The 21,917-nt window shown below is 40.2% G+C and overlaps 1 protein-coding gene across 3 annotated transcripts in view; it reads right to left on the bottom strand.

Moving 5' to 3' along the window:
* Positions 1–21,917, bottom strand: part of thsd7ba (thrombospondin, type I, domain containing 7Ba) — a 138,391-nt gene that overhangs the window by 78,333 nt on the left and 38,141 nt on the right. For all 3 annotated transcript variants that reach the window (XM_031858667.1, XM_031858665.1, XM_031858666.1), the window contains exon 4: positions 348–1,188. In XM_031858667.1, the coding sequence (XP_031714527.1) occupies positions 348–1,188 (841 nt within the window). The remainder of the gene's footprint in view (positions 1–347; positions 1,189–21,917) is intronic.

Consider the following 21,917-nt stretch of genomic DNA (forward strand, 5'->3'; position numbering starts at 1 on the left):
TGATCATGTTATTCTCACGTTTCGATACAATACGAGTGAAGAACCATATAAATAATCGATTCCATTTGGACTATTTCCCCTTACAGACACCCACATTCAGCTACAGAGCACATTTAACAAAACTCACCTCTTGTGCTACATCAGTGGAAACAGTGGAAAGTTTAATGTAGGAAGAATCCAGTTAACGGTCTGTTCCCTTGACGACCTACAAACCAGCTCTTTTCACAGATCCATCTCGCTTTTTTCTCAGACCTTAAGATGTACCCTCTTTTTCAGGTTCATCTCTTTTTTTTCCATTCTGGCTGTATGAAAAGTGCTGCACCTTACGACACTTGTGATTGGCTTACCTCAACATAGCATTCTTGCCGTCACTTCGTGTGCAGCGGACTTGTCGTGTCTGGTATCCCACCTCCAGTTCCCACGACATGGGGTTCTTGTGCGCATGACGATGCTGGTGGTGGTGGTGAGAAGCCTGTGTGTGCAAAATGACTGTGTTGCTCTCATTGGAGCTGGAGCTGAAGTCCACTGTGGTCCTGCCACTTAACAGGGCATCCTTGTGATGGGGTAGTCGGCACTCGCTCCAGGCCCCTACTTTAAGGCTGTACTGGTACTCGCTCTCCCCAGCAGGGCAGTCAACAAGGCCGGAACAAGTCCTGGTCTCAGTCAAGTTGGGGCAGCTTGCACCTCCGTACATCGGTGTGGCCAGGACATGTCGTGTCCGATGCTGCAGGCCAGCGCTACATGTTTTGCTGCAACTGGACCAGGAGGTGAAGTCTGAAACCACACAGTCCTGGGGGCAGGGGATGAGGCACGCCTGCTCCACGGGTGGTTTCTGGGAAAAGAACTCACATATCCTCAAGGTGACTGTGGTACGGTTTGAAGTACGCACACAATGGACCTTGCGCCTCTGGATGCCATGCTGTGCTGTGATGCACTCAGCCGTCCTCGGCTTGTGCTCGTTGGAAAAGAACGAGACAAGAACGCAGCCCCCCCAGTCTGATACCTCCCAGATAAAGAGGTTCTGGTGCCAGTCGCAGACCTTGAAGCAGTGCCGCTGGCTTTCTGGCTTGTCCACGTGCTGACAGTGAGAATGGTGGGTAGTCCAGCCCTCCATGTGGACACACCATATTGTCCTTGTCTGAAGCCCGCCAGAACCACACTCCTCCCCGACACACTGACCCCACTGGCCTGCAACCAAGAAAAGACACATGGAGAGGGCATTTTCATTAAAACCTGCAGCTTTAAAAATAAATGATTTAAATTGCAGTTATCTGGCAGGTTGCAATCAAGCACAATTCAATGCCATTCACTTAACCTCCGTGATTGCTTTATTCATGAACTTGGGGAAGAAAGGAACAAATTTTTTTTTTTTTTTAAAGTCATCGAACCACTGGCAAATATCAATATAAAAAATACGAGGTTAGTTTCTCGGTCACAAAGGACTAGATTCACTTGGCCTCTTGATCCCAAACTGAGCAGTATAGGCTATGAAAGACATGGCCAGCTGGGGCACCACAGTTGCTCTTTGGTCGGGTGTTATAGATATGCTGTTTCTTTGTGATCTCTTTAAATCTAAGTCTTGTTTTTACCATTATTTGTATTCATTTCATGTCAATACAGCTACCGGTTCAACATCTCGTCTACAAAGATGAGGTGTTGCACATGTTTTTATAGATCTTTTGAACAAAGATTATTGCTTTTTTTTATTCAAAACAACCCAAACCAAACAAGACACAACAGTGTTTTCCTGTGGTCTGACTCTGAGACACACTAAGGATTTGAGTTATCTTAATGTGCAATTACCATTGCTGTCATTTAAGACTACAATCAGAACCAGTCTTGAAAGGAATTTCAGCAGTAAAATAATTGTCTGCAAAAGAGAAGAAACTGACAATAACATCGAACTGCCTTTGTTGAGTAATTCTTTGTACATCGCAAAAACCCAAAGAGAAGCACAATTGCATTTTTGTATGTTGGTAGATTCAGGAACCGCTAACAGCATCGCAGATTAAAAATATCAACTGACAAACTGTTCTTAATTACATTTCATATCTCACAAGTTCTGAAAGTTGATGAAGTCTATATCTGATAGGTCTCTATGCAAAGATTGAAGTGTCAGAAGAACAGTGTGGCGCTTCAAAAATACACGTTCCTCATGAAATAATGAAGTATCCTGAAATATATCTCTAATCTCTGCTCCGGTTACATTTGACGTAACAAACTCTGAAGCCTAGATATTGTGGAAAAGAATAATGTGAACATTATCAGTCATATTTGAAGCTTAGGCAACTAACACTATCTAAGCAGCCAAGTTAAGCTGTACGCTCACAAACGTGCAAAGTCCTGTTGTCTCACTTAGTTAAAATACATTACCCACACAGTTAAGTTTTCAGGTTTCACCCTCATTTATGAGTGTTAATGTGGTGGATTTCTGCAGCGTGAAACAGAGCCGCACTTGGCAGTCACTTCTTGGAAACATCAAAGTGTGTGTGCGACGAAGCACACTGATTTTCCAACTCTGACAAATAGCGGGAGGTAAAAGTACTCTGTGGTCAGAAAGGGAACAAAATTGCTGATACCTTTTTTTTTTCCCACTGTGAAAACTCGCGTCAGCGTCAAATTGTAGCTCAAAATGTGATACTTAGATGGATTCAAGGCTGACCACACACTACTTTTGATGTGAAGTAGGGAAGTATACACTATTCACAGCCAAGTCTACAGATGGTGAGGATATTATTCTCATAAATGTATCACTCACCCATTTGAAAAGAAAAGAAAGCTGACCATTTTATTTATTCATATGGGATGAAAAAACGTTTAAATATGTCGGCTAAAAATGAACAGACTGGCTGTGGTGAGTTTTCAGTGCAGATAATGAATGAATGGATTGCAATAATAGCAAGGTTGTCACATTGGTGTGTATTAAATGTTGCTGCTATCATACACACACACACACACACACACATTGCCCAGTTCACTTCCTTCTCTTGTAAAAAATAAAATAGTTGTCAGTCATGTACAGGCAACCACCTGCAACTCTGTTTCTTTGGTTGCTACAATTCTTTTATAAAGTGGATTTCTCTCATTGACTGGAGCGCCTGTTAATAATGCTCATTTTGTTGAAGACTTGAGACTTGATTTCAATACATCCTCAAATCTATACCGTAAAATGCTATAATATAGTGATAACCGTTGTGTTAACATCAGCAGAATATGTAGATTAAGGTGATGAAAGAGGCTAATTCAATTGCAATCTTATAAAATGCTAGATATATTTGTGATTCATGAATCCTGATCCAAAAACAAATTTGTGCCCCATTAAAAAAATTCGACCTTTTGTCTTCATTTTCAAAAGAAGTAGACGTAAATCAGAAAAATAAATAAATTAATTAAATTAATTTGCTGATATGATGTGGTTATCTCTGTCAGTCACATTCACTTCTCATCCAGCCATTTTGCCACATGCTATGAAAGGGATAATTTGATTCATTGCTTCTAATTGGAATTTAATCGATGTAATAATGAGATCCTCCTGCATCCTAAATGGCTTTCGAATGACAACTCACTGAAACTGTTCCATGCCCTTTCATGCCAGTGAAATCTGTTGTTAACACTTTGTTCCTTGGCCAATTATTGACACGACAACACTGCTTTGAAGCTGCTGCTTCTTGCTTAAGGAAGCAACATTTCAATCTGCCGAACAGTTTCATAGTTCATCGAAGCACATCATTGAGTTTATTCGTCTTGGCTTTGCAATGTTAATGGGGGGCTTACAGTGTAACCAACATCATTATGTTCATATGATCTTTTTGTCTTACACAACTCAAAGGATAAGAAACCAAAGGCATTATTACTATTATTATAATTTACAAAGACGTTTTCAAACACCGGAAAAAAGATTGATGATTTGTCCATTGGCTTCATTTCAGAAACTATGTAAGACATCCAGATAAACATAAAGAGCTGCAGTAATGAGAACATGTCCATCTTTGTCTGACACAGTGCAAAACACATTGAGGGTACTCCAGCAGAAGTATAATGTTGTATGTGGTGCAAATGGAAAAATACTCAATATAGGTATCATAAACAGCAAAGACATGGACACGTCGTTCTGTGGATATGTGAACCTACACGTGGCTGGTATTGAACCATTCAAATTGTAGATGTTAGAGTTGCTTTGAACAATTACATTATTTGCCTTTTAAAGGGTGTAGTAATTTAGGCTGTCCCGAGTATTAAAAGGGAGGACAACACAATAGTGTAGAGAAATCCATAAGAAATTCATTGGAGACACTGGAATGCAGCAGTCAATAAAAGCGCAGCCGACTGATAGCTAACGAGGAAAAACCCTTTGCTTTATGGGAATAGAGCTCTATTAAGAGATAACATTTTAGGCACTTGAAGGCAGAAACTATTTGGTTACAATAGCTCCATTTAGCAAAAAGCCATTTGTAGCTCTTTTATACAGGCCACATTGAAAATGAGCTGCGTACAACATGAGGCCAAGCAAAAACAGCTGAAAATAGAACCAGGGCTGAATGCCTAAACTGGATCAGAAAACATTTTTTATTGCCGTAACAATTTAACTTGTTTTATATCCATGCATTGCCAAAAGTGAAACTTCACCAATAAGTGTGCCCTTTGAACAGCACAATTGTTCAGATTTCCTGTGCAGTATGTGCCATCGTATGTGCATGTTTTCGCTCATTAGTTTGTATTTTTCAATGCATAATTAGGGCGCCTCATTAAACTGAGCGTACATGGTTTCGCTTGAGTTTGAATTGATAGCTTGAGCTATAGATGATGTGTGCCAGGCTATTTGTTTACAGCCTCAAAGACACTAGCAGCGCTTTGAACAGGAGAGACATGTTGTTTCTGTCAGAAGAGAGAAGAGGATACCCAAGATCACTCAATGCCGTGAAAACGTCCACAGTACATACTGTATATGAAAACATTATAATTAGACCCATTAGACGGTAGATATCAGTTGAATTTAACTTCAAAAAGTGTAGTCGTACCCCAACTTCCAACATTCCAGCTCTACACTGTGACGTTCTCAATTCAGTAAAAGGTGACAAGACTAAAAAAAAAAATCTCAAATGGGTTACACCCTAAAATAGACATGAAAAGCCCTCCACAAATAATAGATATGAGCAGCCATTAAGCTTAAAGACCTCCAGTGTTCTGTCAACAACGAGCAGCTAAGTGCACTGCTCTTGCGGTCACTGATAGCGCTCTTTCATGATAACCACTCTTTCATCAGCATGGCCACCTTTGCTCAATGCTGATGTTTCCCCGCTGTACCAGTATATGTGTGCCTGATTTATGGAGGTGTGATTGGGAGCGAATCCGCTGCCAGGGGAGCCAGCTAACACAAGCACTATCTCCTAAGCTCGGAATAATCACTCTCTCGATCTGTCAGCTTCAGCATCTGTCAGCCCCTCAGGAGGAACAAGCCACCCACTGCTCCTTCATTCCTGACGCACTTAGTCGCCTTGCTTACACCCCCGGGGGGGGGGCTCCAGTACCCCTGGGGGCCCCTGCTATATTTACTATTCCATTTACGTACGTCCGGGTATAAGAAAGAAAGTAACTGTGCAAGAGGCTGTGCCGACTCATACGATACAGGAAAAGGCAGGAATTGAACTCAGCCGGTGTAACAGAACATGTCCACTCTTTTGCATCATTGTTCCGTTGCACCCTTAAGTTGGACAAATGGTAGCAAAGGCTGTACGACAATAACAAGTAACACAGCAAAAGCAATCTCCACTGTGCCCCGAAACCAGACAGAAGGAGACAAAGAAGAAGCAAACAGCGAAGCAGTAAACTGTCTCTTAAACAGCAGCGTTCCGTCGAGAGAAAACTACACTCACCACTGGCCAATCTTTTGCCTCTCTGGTCTCTTTAATTACATTTGGTGAAAGCATCACTGAGTCAGGTCGGTAAAGTCTTAAGCGATTTCTTGGCGCTTCCAACTTCTTGCCGCCATTTTGAGACTGTTCGATGTTGTGTTTGGCTGCTTTGAACTCTAAAGAGCAGCTGGATTTCACACGCCCAGAGATGCTTCTGTAAGCCACGCATTCTGCTTCAACGTGTCACAAAAACCAAACGGCTATCTTTTCTGAGCGTTTATTAATCACAATGATCCGTTTCTCCATCTACTGCACTGTCCAAAACAATTTATTTGGCTTGTAAAAGAAACACATCCATTACTTCAGTTCCTGGAAAAGTATCTCTATTAACAATGTTCAATAATGCTACTTCAACAGCACAGCACAGCACTTTTGATTCCATGTTGTTCAATTCATTTGCTGACTTGCTGCAGTGACACATAGAGCTATACAGCTTTTCTCTCGATGCCGCAGTTTTTTTGTGCATTTTCCTCAAAAACATCTGCTGAGTTTACTCACCATCTATCTTCAACTTCTCTGCCCGGGTTTAGTTGGACTGTTTGGATACATGCGTCCTTTGTCACAACACTTTTTAATGAAATGATACCTATGCCGCTGCACCTCATTATGCACAGAGCCATCCCCCGTGCCACACTTGTCAGTGACTTGTCTCACTTGTAATTTATGAGCAGCGGGGTGCATCCTCAATTACAACATTCATATATACAAAAAAATTCATCAGATGATCATCAGGCAGTCAATCTCTCTCCAGAAGCCCTGAATCAGCTCATTTTGACCAAGTGTTTATGGAGCAGGTTCGAAGACAATTTGCGAAATGAGAGAAAAGAAGTTGAAAATCATCGCCGGGGGACAATTCACAAGCAAATTAAGTGACAAAAACACACTTATCCCCTGCAGCTAAAAATAAAATTTCTGTGATGATAAAAAGAATGGGCAGCTACTGTGAGAAGTTTGACCTTCCTGCTTGAATATTAATCATACATTACCATAAATGCTCAATAAGTGAATGCATTATAGTATTTGTGTTTTGGGGCTTGACCGTGAGAACCTTACTGCAGCATGCATTATCCCGAGGAAAAGCATCCAATGCACTTCAATATCCCACACTAATGAATAACCTACCCTGGGGCTGCAATACTCTACACATGACCCCAAAGGGCTTTTGGTGTAATTTGGTATTCAGCCTTTCAGCACTAGTGCCAGACCTACAGTATTTGAATGTCTATTCGCTAACTGAATGGCGAGCAGTATAATCAAGACAACGCTAACGCATGTTGTGCCCATTGAGTTATGCAATCCCCATTTAGGCCAATCAATAACTAACCAAATCAACACAATGCAACCCGCTTTGCAGCCGCAAAAGTGTCATTTTAAAATGCCAAAGTGCAGCAATAAGACTCTTTTCCTTCCATCAACGCGAGTCTGATCTGTGGTGTCCGAAATATTATGTGTGATATACGGACAGACAAATAAACACACAGACTTGGACTGATCCAGAGTCTGTAGTCTGATTCCATGTGTGACGGTTCAAAGAGCCAGTCTCGCACTCTATAAAGCATGATGCAGGACCTTCAAGCTCCTCTGCTCTGATTTAACTCAAATCCATAATGCGGTAAGTAACAAAGACGATCTTATTAATACCGGCATGAAGGCTTCTAAGTGCCTAATCAATAATATTTAGTCAGTATTAGCATGACATACCACCACCATATGCAATATGATGAATGCAGGAAGGTAAAAAGACGTGCATGTAGGGCCTTTTTTGTGTCTTTTAAAAGCGGAATATGAACATGGACAGCTGATGTATTGCTCAAAAGAACTTCCAGGCTACTTAAGCCAATTTAGTTCTTGCCATGTACCAAGAATGACTGACTTTGCACTAACAGCAATTACAAACAATGCAAAAACATGAATACAGTATCACATAATTATAATATATCCCACATTTTGAAATATTTCTGTTTAGATGTTTTTATGTAAAAACTACTAATTATAAAATTAATATAAATTTGTTGTTAAGCCATAAGTTTGAGGCCAAGTGCACACCTTTAACCAGCGAAAACTTGGCTGGTAGCTCTGGAAGCTTAATCTGTATATATGACTGCATAAACACAGATCAAGAATAATCTTAACTTTCTTATTTTCCCCTCTGCCTGATATACAGTATCCTGTTTCCGGATCATTGCGTGAGTCACATTTGTCTTTGTTTCTTCTCTTTATATGCAAACCTGCCTACAGCTGTGGGCTGTCAGAGAGTTTCAAATGGGTTATGTTGCAAATACAAGCTCCTTTCTGTTAAGTCAAGACAAAATCTATGGATTGAAGTTTGGGGAAGGTTTTAATTTTTTCGTGTAAATTTGGTGTTATTTTTGCAGATTTGCCTGTCAGTTTTGCAAAAGTAAACACATGTTATATATGATAACACCTTACTTTCAAATGTAATTGCTGATATGGGGGGGCATGTTGACACAGTAGACACAGCTTCACTTCTAATATTAGTTACTTCAAATACATAGTTCAAGAACTTGTTAAAAACGTGTCTGATTGCTCCTGCAGACTCATGTTATTAACTGAAAGATATTACATTTTATGTGATGTCATGTCAGCACAGCAGGCCAGGGGACTAGTTTTTTATAACTCATGTTCAATAATAAATCCCATTCCAGTGATGTTTCATTTTTAATCGTGATTGTGCCATCATGTTCCGCTGTCTTGCTGACAAAAGGCTCTTGGTCAAACCCAGACGGGACTTCTTCTTCGCTTGAAATCAATGCTGGACTTATTCCACTTGGTATTTAATCTACGAAGCAGATATTGTATTTCTTCTAAGATCTCGTTTATACACATAGATCCAACTTTCATTTTAGGCTGGAAAATCCCTACGGAGGTTTCTCTGACAATCAACGTGGTTACACGTATGACTGCCACAGTACTTAAGTCAGTATCACTTTAAGACATGAAGAATACAGCGGGGACCAGGCTGAGGTGTGCTATACCTCTGCGGTGATCAGAATCTTTTTTTTCCGTGTAATTGCTTGCCTCATGTGGTCTCCTCAAGTCCCTGCACCAGCCTGTGTAGAGGTGACAAGTAATTGGATAGGATGTCATTCACTCCTCACCCTCACCGTCTTCCGCTGACCTGGGATTTCTCTTTCTTAAACACAAGAGCAGAACTAATGGGCAAATCTACAGGTAGCAACCTGAGGAAAGGCCCTGGTGTTGTGATATTGCCGGTGACAGGGGCCGTGGGATGAAGGATAGAGATAATGCAGCACCGTTCGAATGATATATCTCATGCTTATTTTGAAAATATCTATTAAAAAAATAATAATAATAATAGTCAAAGTTTCCAGCGGCCATTTTCTGGGAACTGTTTAAACTACCTATCTATTTATTTACACCAGAGGACAAAAAAGAGGAGATGTGCATTGAAAGGTTTGGACATAACTGAAAGAAAGAACGGGGGAAGAAAGGGACTGCAAGGAGAAACACTCCTCATAAGTGTTTGAGGAGAGTGGGGACAAGGTAGCATTCATGGTTGAACATGAAATTTCATTTGAACACTGAGAGCTGACACGCCACACAGGTTTCTCCTTAGCTGTTCTCAGAATGAGCAGCAATTCCCAATGTGCGGCTTTTATCTACCAGAACAATGTAAACTAGCAAGTGCGCATACTTCAACAACACAAATAGTGCTTAAAATTGCATGTGAGCACTCGTTTGCTTACGGCCGCCACTCTGCACTGCTCTCATATGGCAGCTACAGCTGATAGCGCCCTCCCAACTGACAACGCAGTCGAGGAAGCGTAACACCCACCCTCCAGTTCACCCTCAGATAAACACTGTTTGCGCTGTCAGCACTTTCACCGTAGTTTACACTATTAGCACCGTTAGCTTTGAGCCGCCGGCTTGCCGTCGACATGTTGAGAGCGTTTGGAGGCAATCGAAACTCTCCCATTCTCGGATTGCTCACCTTTAAAGGATACTTTACTTAAACATTAAAGCTAAATAAAGCAGGGTGGTACCTTTCTGGAGTTATGTGTTCCTCCCGGGTAGCTTTGAATATCGTTTTTCGTTTCCAGGTCGGATACAGTCCAGATAGATCCATTAATGTGTCGAGCTAGGTTAGCTAGCGGCAGAAGCGGCCTTTGACAGGTTACAGTAGCAAATTTAAACTATCCCATTACAAACTATCCCATTAGATTGTTAACTCCTACATGTATGTTCGCCAATCAACAAGCAAAGGCTTATGTGACTACATACACAGAAAGAAGACTTTCAAAAGAAATTAAATAAAAATACAAATATGCAATACATCCCATGAACTTGACATTTGAACACACAATGAAAACTATGTATTTTAACCATAGTCTTAACAAACTCCATTTACCAATCACAGACAACTATTTGGTTATGCATATTTTTAACTGGGCAAAATATGTCTGTTTGTTTAGCGCTGTTCTATAAATGTACTGCATTCAGCTTTTGACAACACTTGCTGTACACCTTATAAAATATCTGTAAGATTCAGGATTAAATGTTATAAATATTACTACTTCAGCACTGATTCCCCCATCCAAACAAGCAATCTGCCTCTCTGTCACTGGAAATGAATCGCAATTCATGACAACACTGCTATTTCTGAAAGCTGTCATTTTATGGTGCAGTCTTTAACCAGATACATTTTTTTTTTTCTTTAAATCAACCACAAAATGGCTTTGGAGCCAAGTTCAGGACCAATTCAATTTTTGACCCTGAACCAAGAGGGTTTACTGACAGAAGAAGTGATTACCGAGTTAGGTGGAATGCTGAGTGCAACCTGCAGAGGCTAAATACTTCACTTGTCGTCCATCTGTCATTTGAGTTCCCTTTGTCCCTCAGTTATTAATCAGATGCTCGCTCATTATGGTCATTTGTGGGAGGTCAACTAAGAAAAAAAAACATTCACCAGTATCGGTGTCACTGGTATCAAATGATGTGGCAATAGAAGAAACCACATGAGAGTTCCTGACGGCTTTTCCTTTCCTGATGCCAAAGTCAGCAAAAGCTCAGTGTTGAGCTCCAAGAAACACTTTATCGGGGATCCAAACAAAGCCATCAGCCTCGATGCAACCATACTATCACTTGTTATAACTGAGTCCATCAGAAATGTGCAGACACCTCTAACTCCATTCCTCTGGGAGACTTAAGGACAGAAAACTACTAAAGTGGTTAGGGAGTTCTGATACTTGGAGGTGAACCTTCCTCAGACAGATCCCTCAGATAAACACAAAGCACTCTCCGGCTGTAGTGTGCAAATAAGCCAAAGTCAAATATATGGGAGAGTGTGTCAATCGCATGAATAATTCTGTTATTCTTGGCTGGTCTGCTGCTCGGTTCAGTTGCTCGATCCACCATATTTGTCCTGAGTTGAGATATCTATATTGACTAACAAACCTATACAGAGGCTGCAGACTGGAAGCAGCATGTCAGCAGCAGCTCAAATCCTAAATCAAGGCATGCATTCAAGCACAGCGCTCGGTGTGGGTCAGCCGTTTTTCGGCAGCACTCATAATCATGGTAGTTGCCCCAAAAAATGAAGAAAATAAACTTTACACATAAAAAATGTGCTTCAGGTGGCAGCTGCCGACATGCTTCGTGCGTTCATTACAGCTTGCGTAGATGGCTGTTCTGGTTAAAATAGACCCGTGAGGGACAACTGAAAAATGAGGCTAAAAAAAACACCCCCCTGTCGACAAATCTTTAGTCTTATGGCGGTAGGAATCAAGACAATTTTACTTAAGAGTCTAGTGTTCCTGACAGAACTAGTAAGTCAGCAACAAAAGAACAGTTATTTAATTATTTAAACAAGGCTTGTTTGATAAATGTAACCCTCACTATCCAACCACATCCTTCAGCTGTCACACGGTGATGCAATGTGTATTAGAGCTCTTGACTGATGTCTGAGAGCTTGGCATTGTCTTCTTCATTCTTCAATACACACGAAATAAGAAAGGCAGTTAGGTAAGCGTGTGCACGCATCAAGGAGATGCGTGGGTGTGATGCATGGATTTTAAACAACATTAAGCCTGGTGCAGCTCACCCTGGATAGCAGCTCTGCGGCTTGGATTCTGCAGCTCATAACTCAAGGCAGAAATTGAGACCGGGCATTGACTGCTCCGAGTATGAATTGAAGCTACCAGATTATTAGGTACAGCTGTAATACAATAGTCCTGCAGTAAATTCTACTTTCATGAAGTATTATGCATTCGGTTTTTTTGTTGATAACGTGTCGGTTATACTTCGGTTCACTTTTACAGTCATTTTGAAAGCTGTAGTATGTGATGCCGTTGAATTGTATCTTGTTATATTGTGTATGTATTTGAAGTGACTGTTACAGATGTGGTCACTCACGCCTGTCTTTTTAATGTGACCTGGCACGTCCTGAAGGGTGGTTTTATCTGTCGGATGTGAACATTCTCAAGGCGAATCTTAGTGAAGCACAGTCACAAAATCCACATCTTGAGGTATCCAATCTCGGCCGTGCGAACATAAATCTGGCTACCGCCATGATACCGCCGGCAGCAACATTCACTTATCACACGCCCCTTTGACATGTTGAAGGAACAGGGGGTGTACGTCAATGTTGCTGAGATGGCTTTCTTGCACAGTTTTGCTCTCCCGCTGTTCTCTGCAGAGATCCGGGAAACACTAGAGAATATACAGAGCAACACTACAGAAGAAAACTATTGGGATCCATTTCTCCGTGGGAATCCAAAAGACGCAGAAAGCTCTGTATGCACTGTAGGCTGCTCTGAAAAATGCTCATGAAATGATTCCTATACAGCCACATGAGATTGTGGCTTAGTCTCCTACTTGCAGCATCTCATCCTTCATCATGATCTCAACTACACACCTGTAAACTTTTGTGACTGCATCTTGAAGAGTTGTCTTGAAGACAGACATAAATATAAATACTCACACACAGACTCACAAGGTGAGAAAACAATACCAGCGTTGCTGGTGAAAACACATGCTAGCAGAGCCACTTTAGCACGTCATAATATCCCAGCTACCCTTCCTGACTTGATTCTATGTTTTTTTAAATGAATAAATGGCATCAACAATTAAGAATGCTATGTAGTACCTCTAGTTACACAGATCTTACAGAACTTCTGATGAGCACAAGTCCAATCAGGGATCTGGAAAGATGACTGGTGTAGCCTTAAAAAAACCCTAACCTTGCTTTGGACTAAGAGCCAGTTTTTACACTAGGATCATTTGTAATTGCATGAGAGGCGTAAATCAAATCACAGATCCAGCCACAGATTCAATTCGCAAATGTAAAATCTTTAGCGTATAGTGGTCAATACTGTTAAAATTAAAAATTAACTCCACAGATAATGTTTGTATAAAAGTATTGTTTTGTTATTGGTACCAAAAGCAAATAAAATGTATTGGCACCAGCACATTACCAGCCCTAATACCAGATCTTTTAGTCAGCATTGTAACATTGACACAAGTGAAATCCACCTGTTTACAGCCTGGCTATCTAACACTCATTTAAAAGAACCAGAGGTAGGGAGAGGGGACTCAACATTCTTGCTGACATTTTAAGTTCCAGTGGACATTAATCAAGAGCATTTTCATTGCATTGCATTACTGCGTAAACGATTAGAGAAACCCGCTGACCAATTTTCTCCCCCAGCTGGGCAGAGTGTTTTGGAGCTAATTATGTTTTTGAGAGCTCTTCTATTGGGACCTTCCACAGATTCCACCTGTCCTCTGTTAGAAATCTGCAGATATCCGGTCAAACTAAGTCGCACAGATTCAAAGACAGTTAGGTAATGAAAAATCTTGAATGTCCCTTTCTGATTTGGAGGTTGCAGCGGCTGTTTCCCAGTGGCTTACCCTAAAAAGAACATGACTTGTTATTGTGTTTCCAGTTCCTCCCCAATACAGTGAGCTCATGACCCAACAGGAAAACTTGAAAACTACAGTGCAGTTTTGATAATTAATCAGTTTCTGCAGACATAGCAAAGACTATTAATATTATTAAAGTTTACAAGATAGCATTCAACTCAGTGCATAACTGAGAATCGTAAGCCACTAAGGGCCTATGTTGTTTCGTCATAGCAGCAGGCCTGTGCAAATATTGAAGGTGTCTGAACAATAAATCAAGAGATACAGTCATTAGTTTGGCCTCTTGATGGCACCAGGTAAAAGCTATATGGTCATTAAACTCTAAAAATGTCTTCCTGTTGGGAGCGTCAATGTTCACAGCCAATGTTTGATATGCACAGAAAGGCAGAGACCATCATATTACCTCCACGGCAAAGGTAATAAAAGATCAAACATCGCTCAGCAAATCCTAATTAAAAGTTCACCTGGCTTCTCTCCTCATGATTAAGTGCTGGGCGTTTGGGGTATGAAAATGATGCATGGCGTATCCAACTTATATTAATTATGTACTATGAGTTTCCTGCACATTCACACCCTGCAAACTCACGGTTAAGCGTCTTTCCCTGTATCACATTTTCACAGAACAGCCTAAACATAATTCCAAACGATCTGTTAGCTCATGTCTTCTCAGAGATTAATGAAAATGACTGTCAGGAGGGTTGGGGGCTGGGGTCCTTCTTAGATATGCTGACTCACACAAGATCTTAGCATTATGGGGAAACACATTTTAAGCACATTGATATGGCTACTATTTGTTCTCCAGTAGCTATGGGGTGTGGCTACAGTGCCAAACAACCTTAAAAAAAAAGAAGCATTGTCTGTTTTTACAATTCAGATTAAATTAAATTAATTAGAAATAATTAAATATGATTGCTTCCTTTAACATTATTAGTGTATGTTAATACATCATTCTCTCCTTTTTACTTGAAACATTGTCTTGACTGTATTCGTTGTTAGGCCTGCTTTTTTTTCCATTTGATCATTTAATGTGCGAAAGGCAAATTAGACTGTACAGTATATATATATATAGGCTATATTTCTGCTCCCAAAATAAATTCAGCTCGTTAAATCAGCCCACGGCTTCTGTCCTGGTCAGCCTGGTCAACTAGCTGGTCAGATAATGGCTGTGATGAGCTGATTGCTACCAGGCATCTAAATCTGATGGTCTCGGTTTAATAATGCATACTGACCAGAGCCGTATGTCGCTCTGGATGAGAGCATCTAACCAAATCTACATGTAATTGTCGACCTGTTTTGATCCAGAACATGATGCAAAGTTTGACAATTTATGTTCAAACAAGGTTAGTCAGACCGACTGCTATATTGAATGCCAGCCTGTTTGTATGCTTCAAAAGTCTGTTTTTGGTCATCATTATCTTTGGGGTAATTTAACATCAACAAAAAAACAAGATCCTTTGGCCAAATAGGCCTACTGTTCCACACATACTATATTCTTGTAAAATAAATCCTTTGTGGACAGAAAAAAATAATCGCAGCGAACATGATGTTGTCATAATACCTCTCATTATACTATACATGTCATCCCATTGCAGTTTTAAATAGAATCACTTCTTCTCCATATATGGGTACAGAGGGGTAGGTTGTTTTTCAACAACTGTTGTAAAATACCGCCTTAGGGACTAAAGGAGTTACAGAAGTTAACACATTTCTAATTCTATATGTAGGGGCTTAGACCAAACTGATTTTTAATGACATTTTTATCTCAGCTGACGTATGAGACAGCCTCACCGACTTTTTCAGCTTCTGCCTAAACTTGCTTTTCAGGCCTCACTTCATTAGTGATGATCAGCTTCTTTGGATATTCTGACTTTGTCATTGGGTTGCTTTCTGCCATTCTTTGGCTCAGGCCTCATGCTGCCAAATCAGCCAGTCTGAGAGCATGATCCCTGATCAAGGAAAGCCCCCCAAGCAACCCTAGAGCAAAACCCACCAGCACCCTTTTCCCACCGCTGTCTGTTTATCATTAAACTAGTGTTCTCTCCCCTAGTTATATCTTATTGAAATGCAACTTTGTGAGCGCCTCATTTAAATCTCTGTGAACTGCATTCCCACTTGACTTCCATACAAGTTCAACATTACAACTTCAGGTTTGTGAAATTCAATAATACTTTTTTTCAACAGGATCCCGGGTTTGAAGGCAGGGGGAGAGGCAGTCCTTAGGTAAAGTCACTTTGCTGAGATGAATAATTATAAAACCATTTGTGCTAACTCCCTCTAAAGACATCGGAGACTTCATAAGATCTGCAATGCGTTATTATTTCAACATAATTGCAATTACTGGAAAAAAAGATATTTGATGGGTAAGGATATTAAAGCTACTCCTATCTGTAAAGTAAATAAAACAGCAATAATAGTGTTAGAAATGCTTGTTTCTAAACAGCGTAGCAACGCGACTCTAGGAGTGGTAATGATGGTCTGTTAGTCCGTCAGTCCGTTGGTTCGTTGGGCGGTCCGCCACTTTGGTGGCAGGTGGTGACCACTGTAAGCATTATATCTGTTTAGCATCAGCATGTTACAGCAGCATGCTCATGTTAGCATTTAGTTTGTTGAACTGATAAACATGGCTGGAGGAAGTGCAATGGTCCTTCAATAAATAAAAGTAGAATACTAAACTGAAGCCATCCGTTGGTGGTGTTTTTGTAGCAGTGACTTCAATAAAACACATTTTGTTCTTATTGGCTGGAGGTGTTTGTTAAAACCAATAAAAAAGTAAAAAGATAGGGTCAGATTGGTTCAAGAATGTCTTACTCAATATTCACAATTGCTCACATACACACTGAAAGAGTTATTATTTAATTATTCCACTTCTCCATAAGGGCTTTGAAGTGGGCCCCTTCTAACAAGCCTTTGCTCTGTAAGAGATGGAGGACAATGTACACAGCCCTTGCTCTGTATAGCAGATGCATTCAGAAGTTCAGCCAAAGCTAATATGAGGCTTCAGCTGTCTAAGTTAGCCAAAAGATATGGCCTATGTGTACCAATATGCATCCCATAATTATCCTGTCTTTGGTAAATAATTACTATATGAGTAGTAGAGGTGTTTTTTTCCTGAAAATGATCCGGCTATGTTGAGATTGAAATAGCATAGATGTCTTGTTTATCTCCTGTGGAATTTATTAATTTGCCCATTTAGGAAAGGTTCCTCTCTCACCTCATTTCTAAAGCAGAAAAGTGCACACTGTGAAGTCCACACTGTGATTTGTCACTCACAAAAAACACATGCAACAGCATTGCTCAACAAAAAAGAGTTTGAAAGGCAATAATTAAATTGGTTTGTTGTGTCAATCATGGCACTCAAACCGTTAAGGCTGGCCCTACAATGTTTATATAGCGTTATATAATTACAAGCTGTCATAAATATTCATATTTCTTTCAACAACTAAATAACAGCATTTTATGATTACTCATTAGGTCAACTACCATATTACTTCATAATTGCTGGTAACTTACTGACATATATTTTTGCAAGGATCATAGTGTATTATAGTTACCATCATTGTAATACATTATAATCTTTTCATGATACATTATCATAGCTGTTATAATGCATTATAATGTGATTATAAGTGACTTCAAGTGGTCATTGTTTGCTAGGGAAGTGAAAAGAAATATGAAAGAAATATCATTAAATCTATGCAAGAACAACACACAAACTATTGTCTAGTATGTATCAGCATTATAAGTGTGTTTATAATGCATTATAGACATAGAAAGTGTTGGAGAAAAATCCAACACCCAGTGTCTAATATTAAATTAGATAGCAGTAGGAAGCATTCAGTGACAGTTGTGCGCCTTGCTCAAAACATGGCCTGTTGCAGCTACTGTCAATGCAGGAGTTTTGTATAATTGTCATCATTCAGTGTGCAAAAGAGAAGTCCCTACTAATCTTGTAAGCATCAAATTCTGACATTTTGAGTGTATGATGGGAATTACAGCTGAACAATGAGCCACTGAACTCTGTATTAGCCACACTATAATCCAGGAATCCAGGGTCCATATCTGGGGGGGGGGGGGGTGTAAGTACAGGTTGTTCCCAACATTCAAAACAAATGAAAAATAAAAGTTAAACCTTAAACATGTATTATGATTGATTGGGTGAAGAGAAAGTTGGATGCTGAAAGGACAGTGACAGAATCGAATGAGAGCACTGTGTTAAAAAAACAATAAGTTTTGCTTGGCTTGCCTGGATTTTTTAACCGGCAATGTTTTTTAAACGTTTTTTACAGTGTTTCGGGTGGATGGTGAGTGCACAAAGACATCTTTCCCTAATCTTCCAAGCGCTGTTAGTTCCAAAACACAACCATGTAATCATGTTCAAGTTGCTATATGAGTGGACTTTGCAGGGAGGACACATGAAATACATTGTCCATCTATGTTGATTCATTACGTTTCCCCTTCATGTTGAGAGTGTAATTTCTGGAAGGCTGGATTGATACAGGGCTGCTCAGTCATTCAGATAGCTCCATACGTCTGCTTCTTGAAACAGTGCCCAGATCACGTATAAGCATGTTTTTTAATCCTACATTTTTTTTTGTTAGATGAGAGATATATAGGTCATCATTTAAAACCCATATTTTGCATTGGCTACCGTATTAATACCGGCAGGATAACCACACTGCAATCCCTTCCTCACGTGTTATCCTCACTGCCTCTCTCATCTCTGCCTTCCACTCCTCCCTTGCACATCCTTTGCTCTGACTAGTCTTTCTCCGCGCAGCAGTTGATCAAAGGGCAGAATAAAACAAGCGATCTTGATAGACAGTGCTCTGCAATCACAAAATGACTCATATGGGAGTTTTTCCTCAGGTAAGGAAAAAAAAATCCATTTGGTTTCACCTCGCTGTCTCTCCAGTGTGTTCCCCACTGGGTCAAATACACAGTAAACAGAGTCGGCTATTTTAACAGGTCTCTGCAGAGGCTGCTGTTCAACCACAGAGAACATTATTACCATTTGCCTCTTACTTTTGGCGGTGCATCAGTGAGGAGTCACAATCTTCCGTTTTTCTGCGGAGATATTTTAGGTGAAGTGAAACATCCAACCCAGGAAACAAATATCATATCCTTTAACTGTCAAACAAAGGAGGACATAGTCATAGAATTAGCATGGGAATTGCAAGGAGAAACGAGAAATCTTATCAGTTGACCTATTTACTTTCAGCTCTGTTTGCAGTAGGGGGTATAAGCAGTATAGTGGTGACAAAGAGCACTCCAGCACAGGGAGCAGCTTGTCAAGACAACCGCTCAATGAAGAAGATGAACACATTTTATTTCATTTCCTTTTTAGCATTTATGTTTTAGCTCCTTCTGTGTGTATATTGCAGCTTCTGCCTGGACTCACACTGGCTCAGTCTGGGTTAGACCTTCAGGCTTACAGTTTTTTGTTGTTGTAGGAGTTCATCTCATTATAACTATTGTAATTATAACAGGCGTGTCATGTTTTGTTAAAGCAGCAAATAGGCTTTTTTTTAATGAACTGGAATAACAATGGAGCTCCCTCACTAGAGAGCATTTACAGAGCAGCATATTAAGAACCCTGACAAAACCGAGGACCTGAATGACAGAGTCATAATGCCATGTGACACACGAGGCTTCCTTTATTTTGCAGTGTGCAGCAGAGGATGTTGGCTGCTTTGTCCGTTCATTCCATTTCAGTGACAAATAAGTTTTACGGCCTTTTTAATGTGCCTCACCTTCACACTGACATGCATAACCCGCAAACTACAAGGTCATTCACGTAAGCCTCAAAACTCAATATACTCATCCTCTAGTAAGGCATCAAAGAACAGGACTTGCTCCTGCCCCGGCTCTCCTCGCTGCTGATTTGCGGAAATCTTTGCACTTGGGCCAGTTTGCAGCAACGGAACAGGAGAAGCTCTTGTCAGCAGGTTTAATCTAATTTGCATTGAAGGAAGCGAAGCTGTAGACTCATCAAATTTCAGTATTGTGACCTTTTTTTTTTTTGCTTGAGAGGTATTCGTAAAATTCCTTCTAAATAACTACTTTGGTTGAGTTTTTCATTTCAACTTATCGGCAAGAGTTACCTTCATTGTGCAGTCAGCTATGCTTCAGAGGCTCTGACTATTTTTAACAGGATGGGCGATGCACATACAGCTAGACACTACTGTGCGGATTCTGAATGAGTCTGTGTGTTTTGTTTCTTCATGTAAAAGTCGAGAAAGGGTCTAAAGAAAAAACTTAAAAATGATCAATTAACATTTCTTAACAGCCATCATACTAACTCATTTAATTTGAGCGTGATGTATCAAAGAAACTATGAAGCTTTAATAAGCAGAAATGCCTTTTATGCAGGCCCAGACTGGCCATCGGCAGCACCGAGCAAAGACGTAGATGTAGAGATGCGGCGTGGCCAAGAACTGGACGCCGCAGATGAAAGAGAACGAGAGAACGAGAGAAAGTGGAGCTGAGAGGGAGCAAGCAGTTTTTGTGTGGAGTACAAACTAAAAGCTGTTACTGCGATGGTGAGATTTGAAGTTGTTTGAGTTATTTTAGGTTCCTAACTCTGATGAAGAGCAGCATACGGACTATCACTGTGTCCCATATTGCATTCTTTTTCTTTTTACTTTCAAAACATACTGCAGCTGCGTTTAGGACATATCACTTTGTCATATAATTGCACCTTAAATATTGTTGTATATAAAGAGCAATACACAATGCCTGAGAGCCTTAACGCATTATAGTCTCTTATTTGTTCAGATTTTTAATTGACATCTGGCACCAACATTTTGTGTTTTCCACCATAAGTCGGTGCATTAAAACTTACCAGAATGCAGGAAATGAAATGTTTGATTTTAAATTGTTTTCTGCCAGAGAACCCACAGATCCCCAACTTAATATGTGTCCCTGTATGTTGAAATGAAACCTACCCCTTGGTCATGGGTTTATTTTAAATAATCAAAAATTAGCTTTTATTAATTTGAGCCCCTGCCCCTCTGACATCCTGCGTGGTCTGATCTTAATGTATGGAGATTGAACTGGGCTGACGTTATATTCCCAGTCTGAATTATGCTCCCAGTCCAGCCCTGCTTTTATACATTTCAATATTAGTATTAATTAAACCTGCAGGAGTCATTCTGTAATGAGATGCCCTTCTGTCTCTGATTCCCATCATTTACACAATGGCACCGCAGGCTGGTTATTCCCAGTAGCTATGGAGCTCTTGATAATTACTTCGTCATGGGCGTGTGTCTTTCCCTATTCCTCATTCAAGCCTCTAATAGAACAATTTTAACTGTCTGAGATTTGACCAGAATTGGAACGTTTTGTAAAGGGGTGATGTGAAAACCCTGTGCTGCTTTGAAAGAGACTTCTGAGAGGAAAGTCGCTCTGAAAGCTATAACTCCTCTGTGAGAATATTCTCATGGGATTAAGGATCTGACTGCTAGGAATCTCGTGCCTTGTGGCCCTTATGAGACGAGTCGTCATCTTTTATGACAGACTCAATCAGTTCCCTGCCAGTCAGAAGGACGGACGTGAAGTTCAAAATGAGATCTCAATTGAATAATCAATGTGAAGGGCTTTTGAAGAGACTCGTCAAATGTTGTCAAGGTCGCTGACAGCTGGAACGCTCGCGTTACTATCATACACACGATGCTTTCAATGCTGATCAAATTTAAATGAAACAAAGCACAACATCCATTTCTAATTCACTTTTCACTGTGTTTTCTGTCAATGGTAAGCCCAAGGCATTATTTGAAAGATTCAGAGTGGATGCGTTTGTTTTTTATAGAAGCGTGAGATGTAGAATGTGTAATTGGAGCAACATCTTTCAGCCTCAGATCAATAGTCAACTTTGAATTATATTCACCTTGATCCTAATCAGGCTTGCTTGCTGTACTAGATGTAACGCATCCGAGGGAGATATGCGTGGCGGCAGATAACAAACCACGTTTTTTCTTTATTTGAAATTTTAATAAGACAGTGTTTCTGCACATTTGCAAGAATTTACTGCATTGTAATGGCAAGCTACATAATTGATAATGTATAAATAGAACAAGAAAGACATCTTGAAAGCTTTACAGTGTT

Source organism: Anarrhichthys ocellatus, unplaced genomic scaffold (genome assembly GCF_004355925.1).
Source record: "Anarrhichthys ocellatus isolate YVR2014 unplaced genomic scaffold, GSC_Weel_1.0 scaffold20, whole genome shotgun sequence".
Taxonomy (NCBI): Eukaryota; Metazoa; Chordata; class Actinopteri; order Perciformes; family Anarhichadidae; genus Anarrhichthys; species Anarrhichthys ocellatus.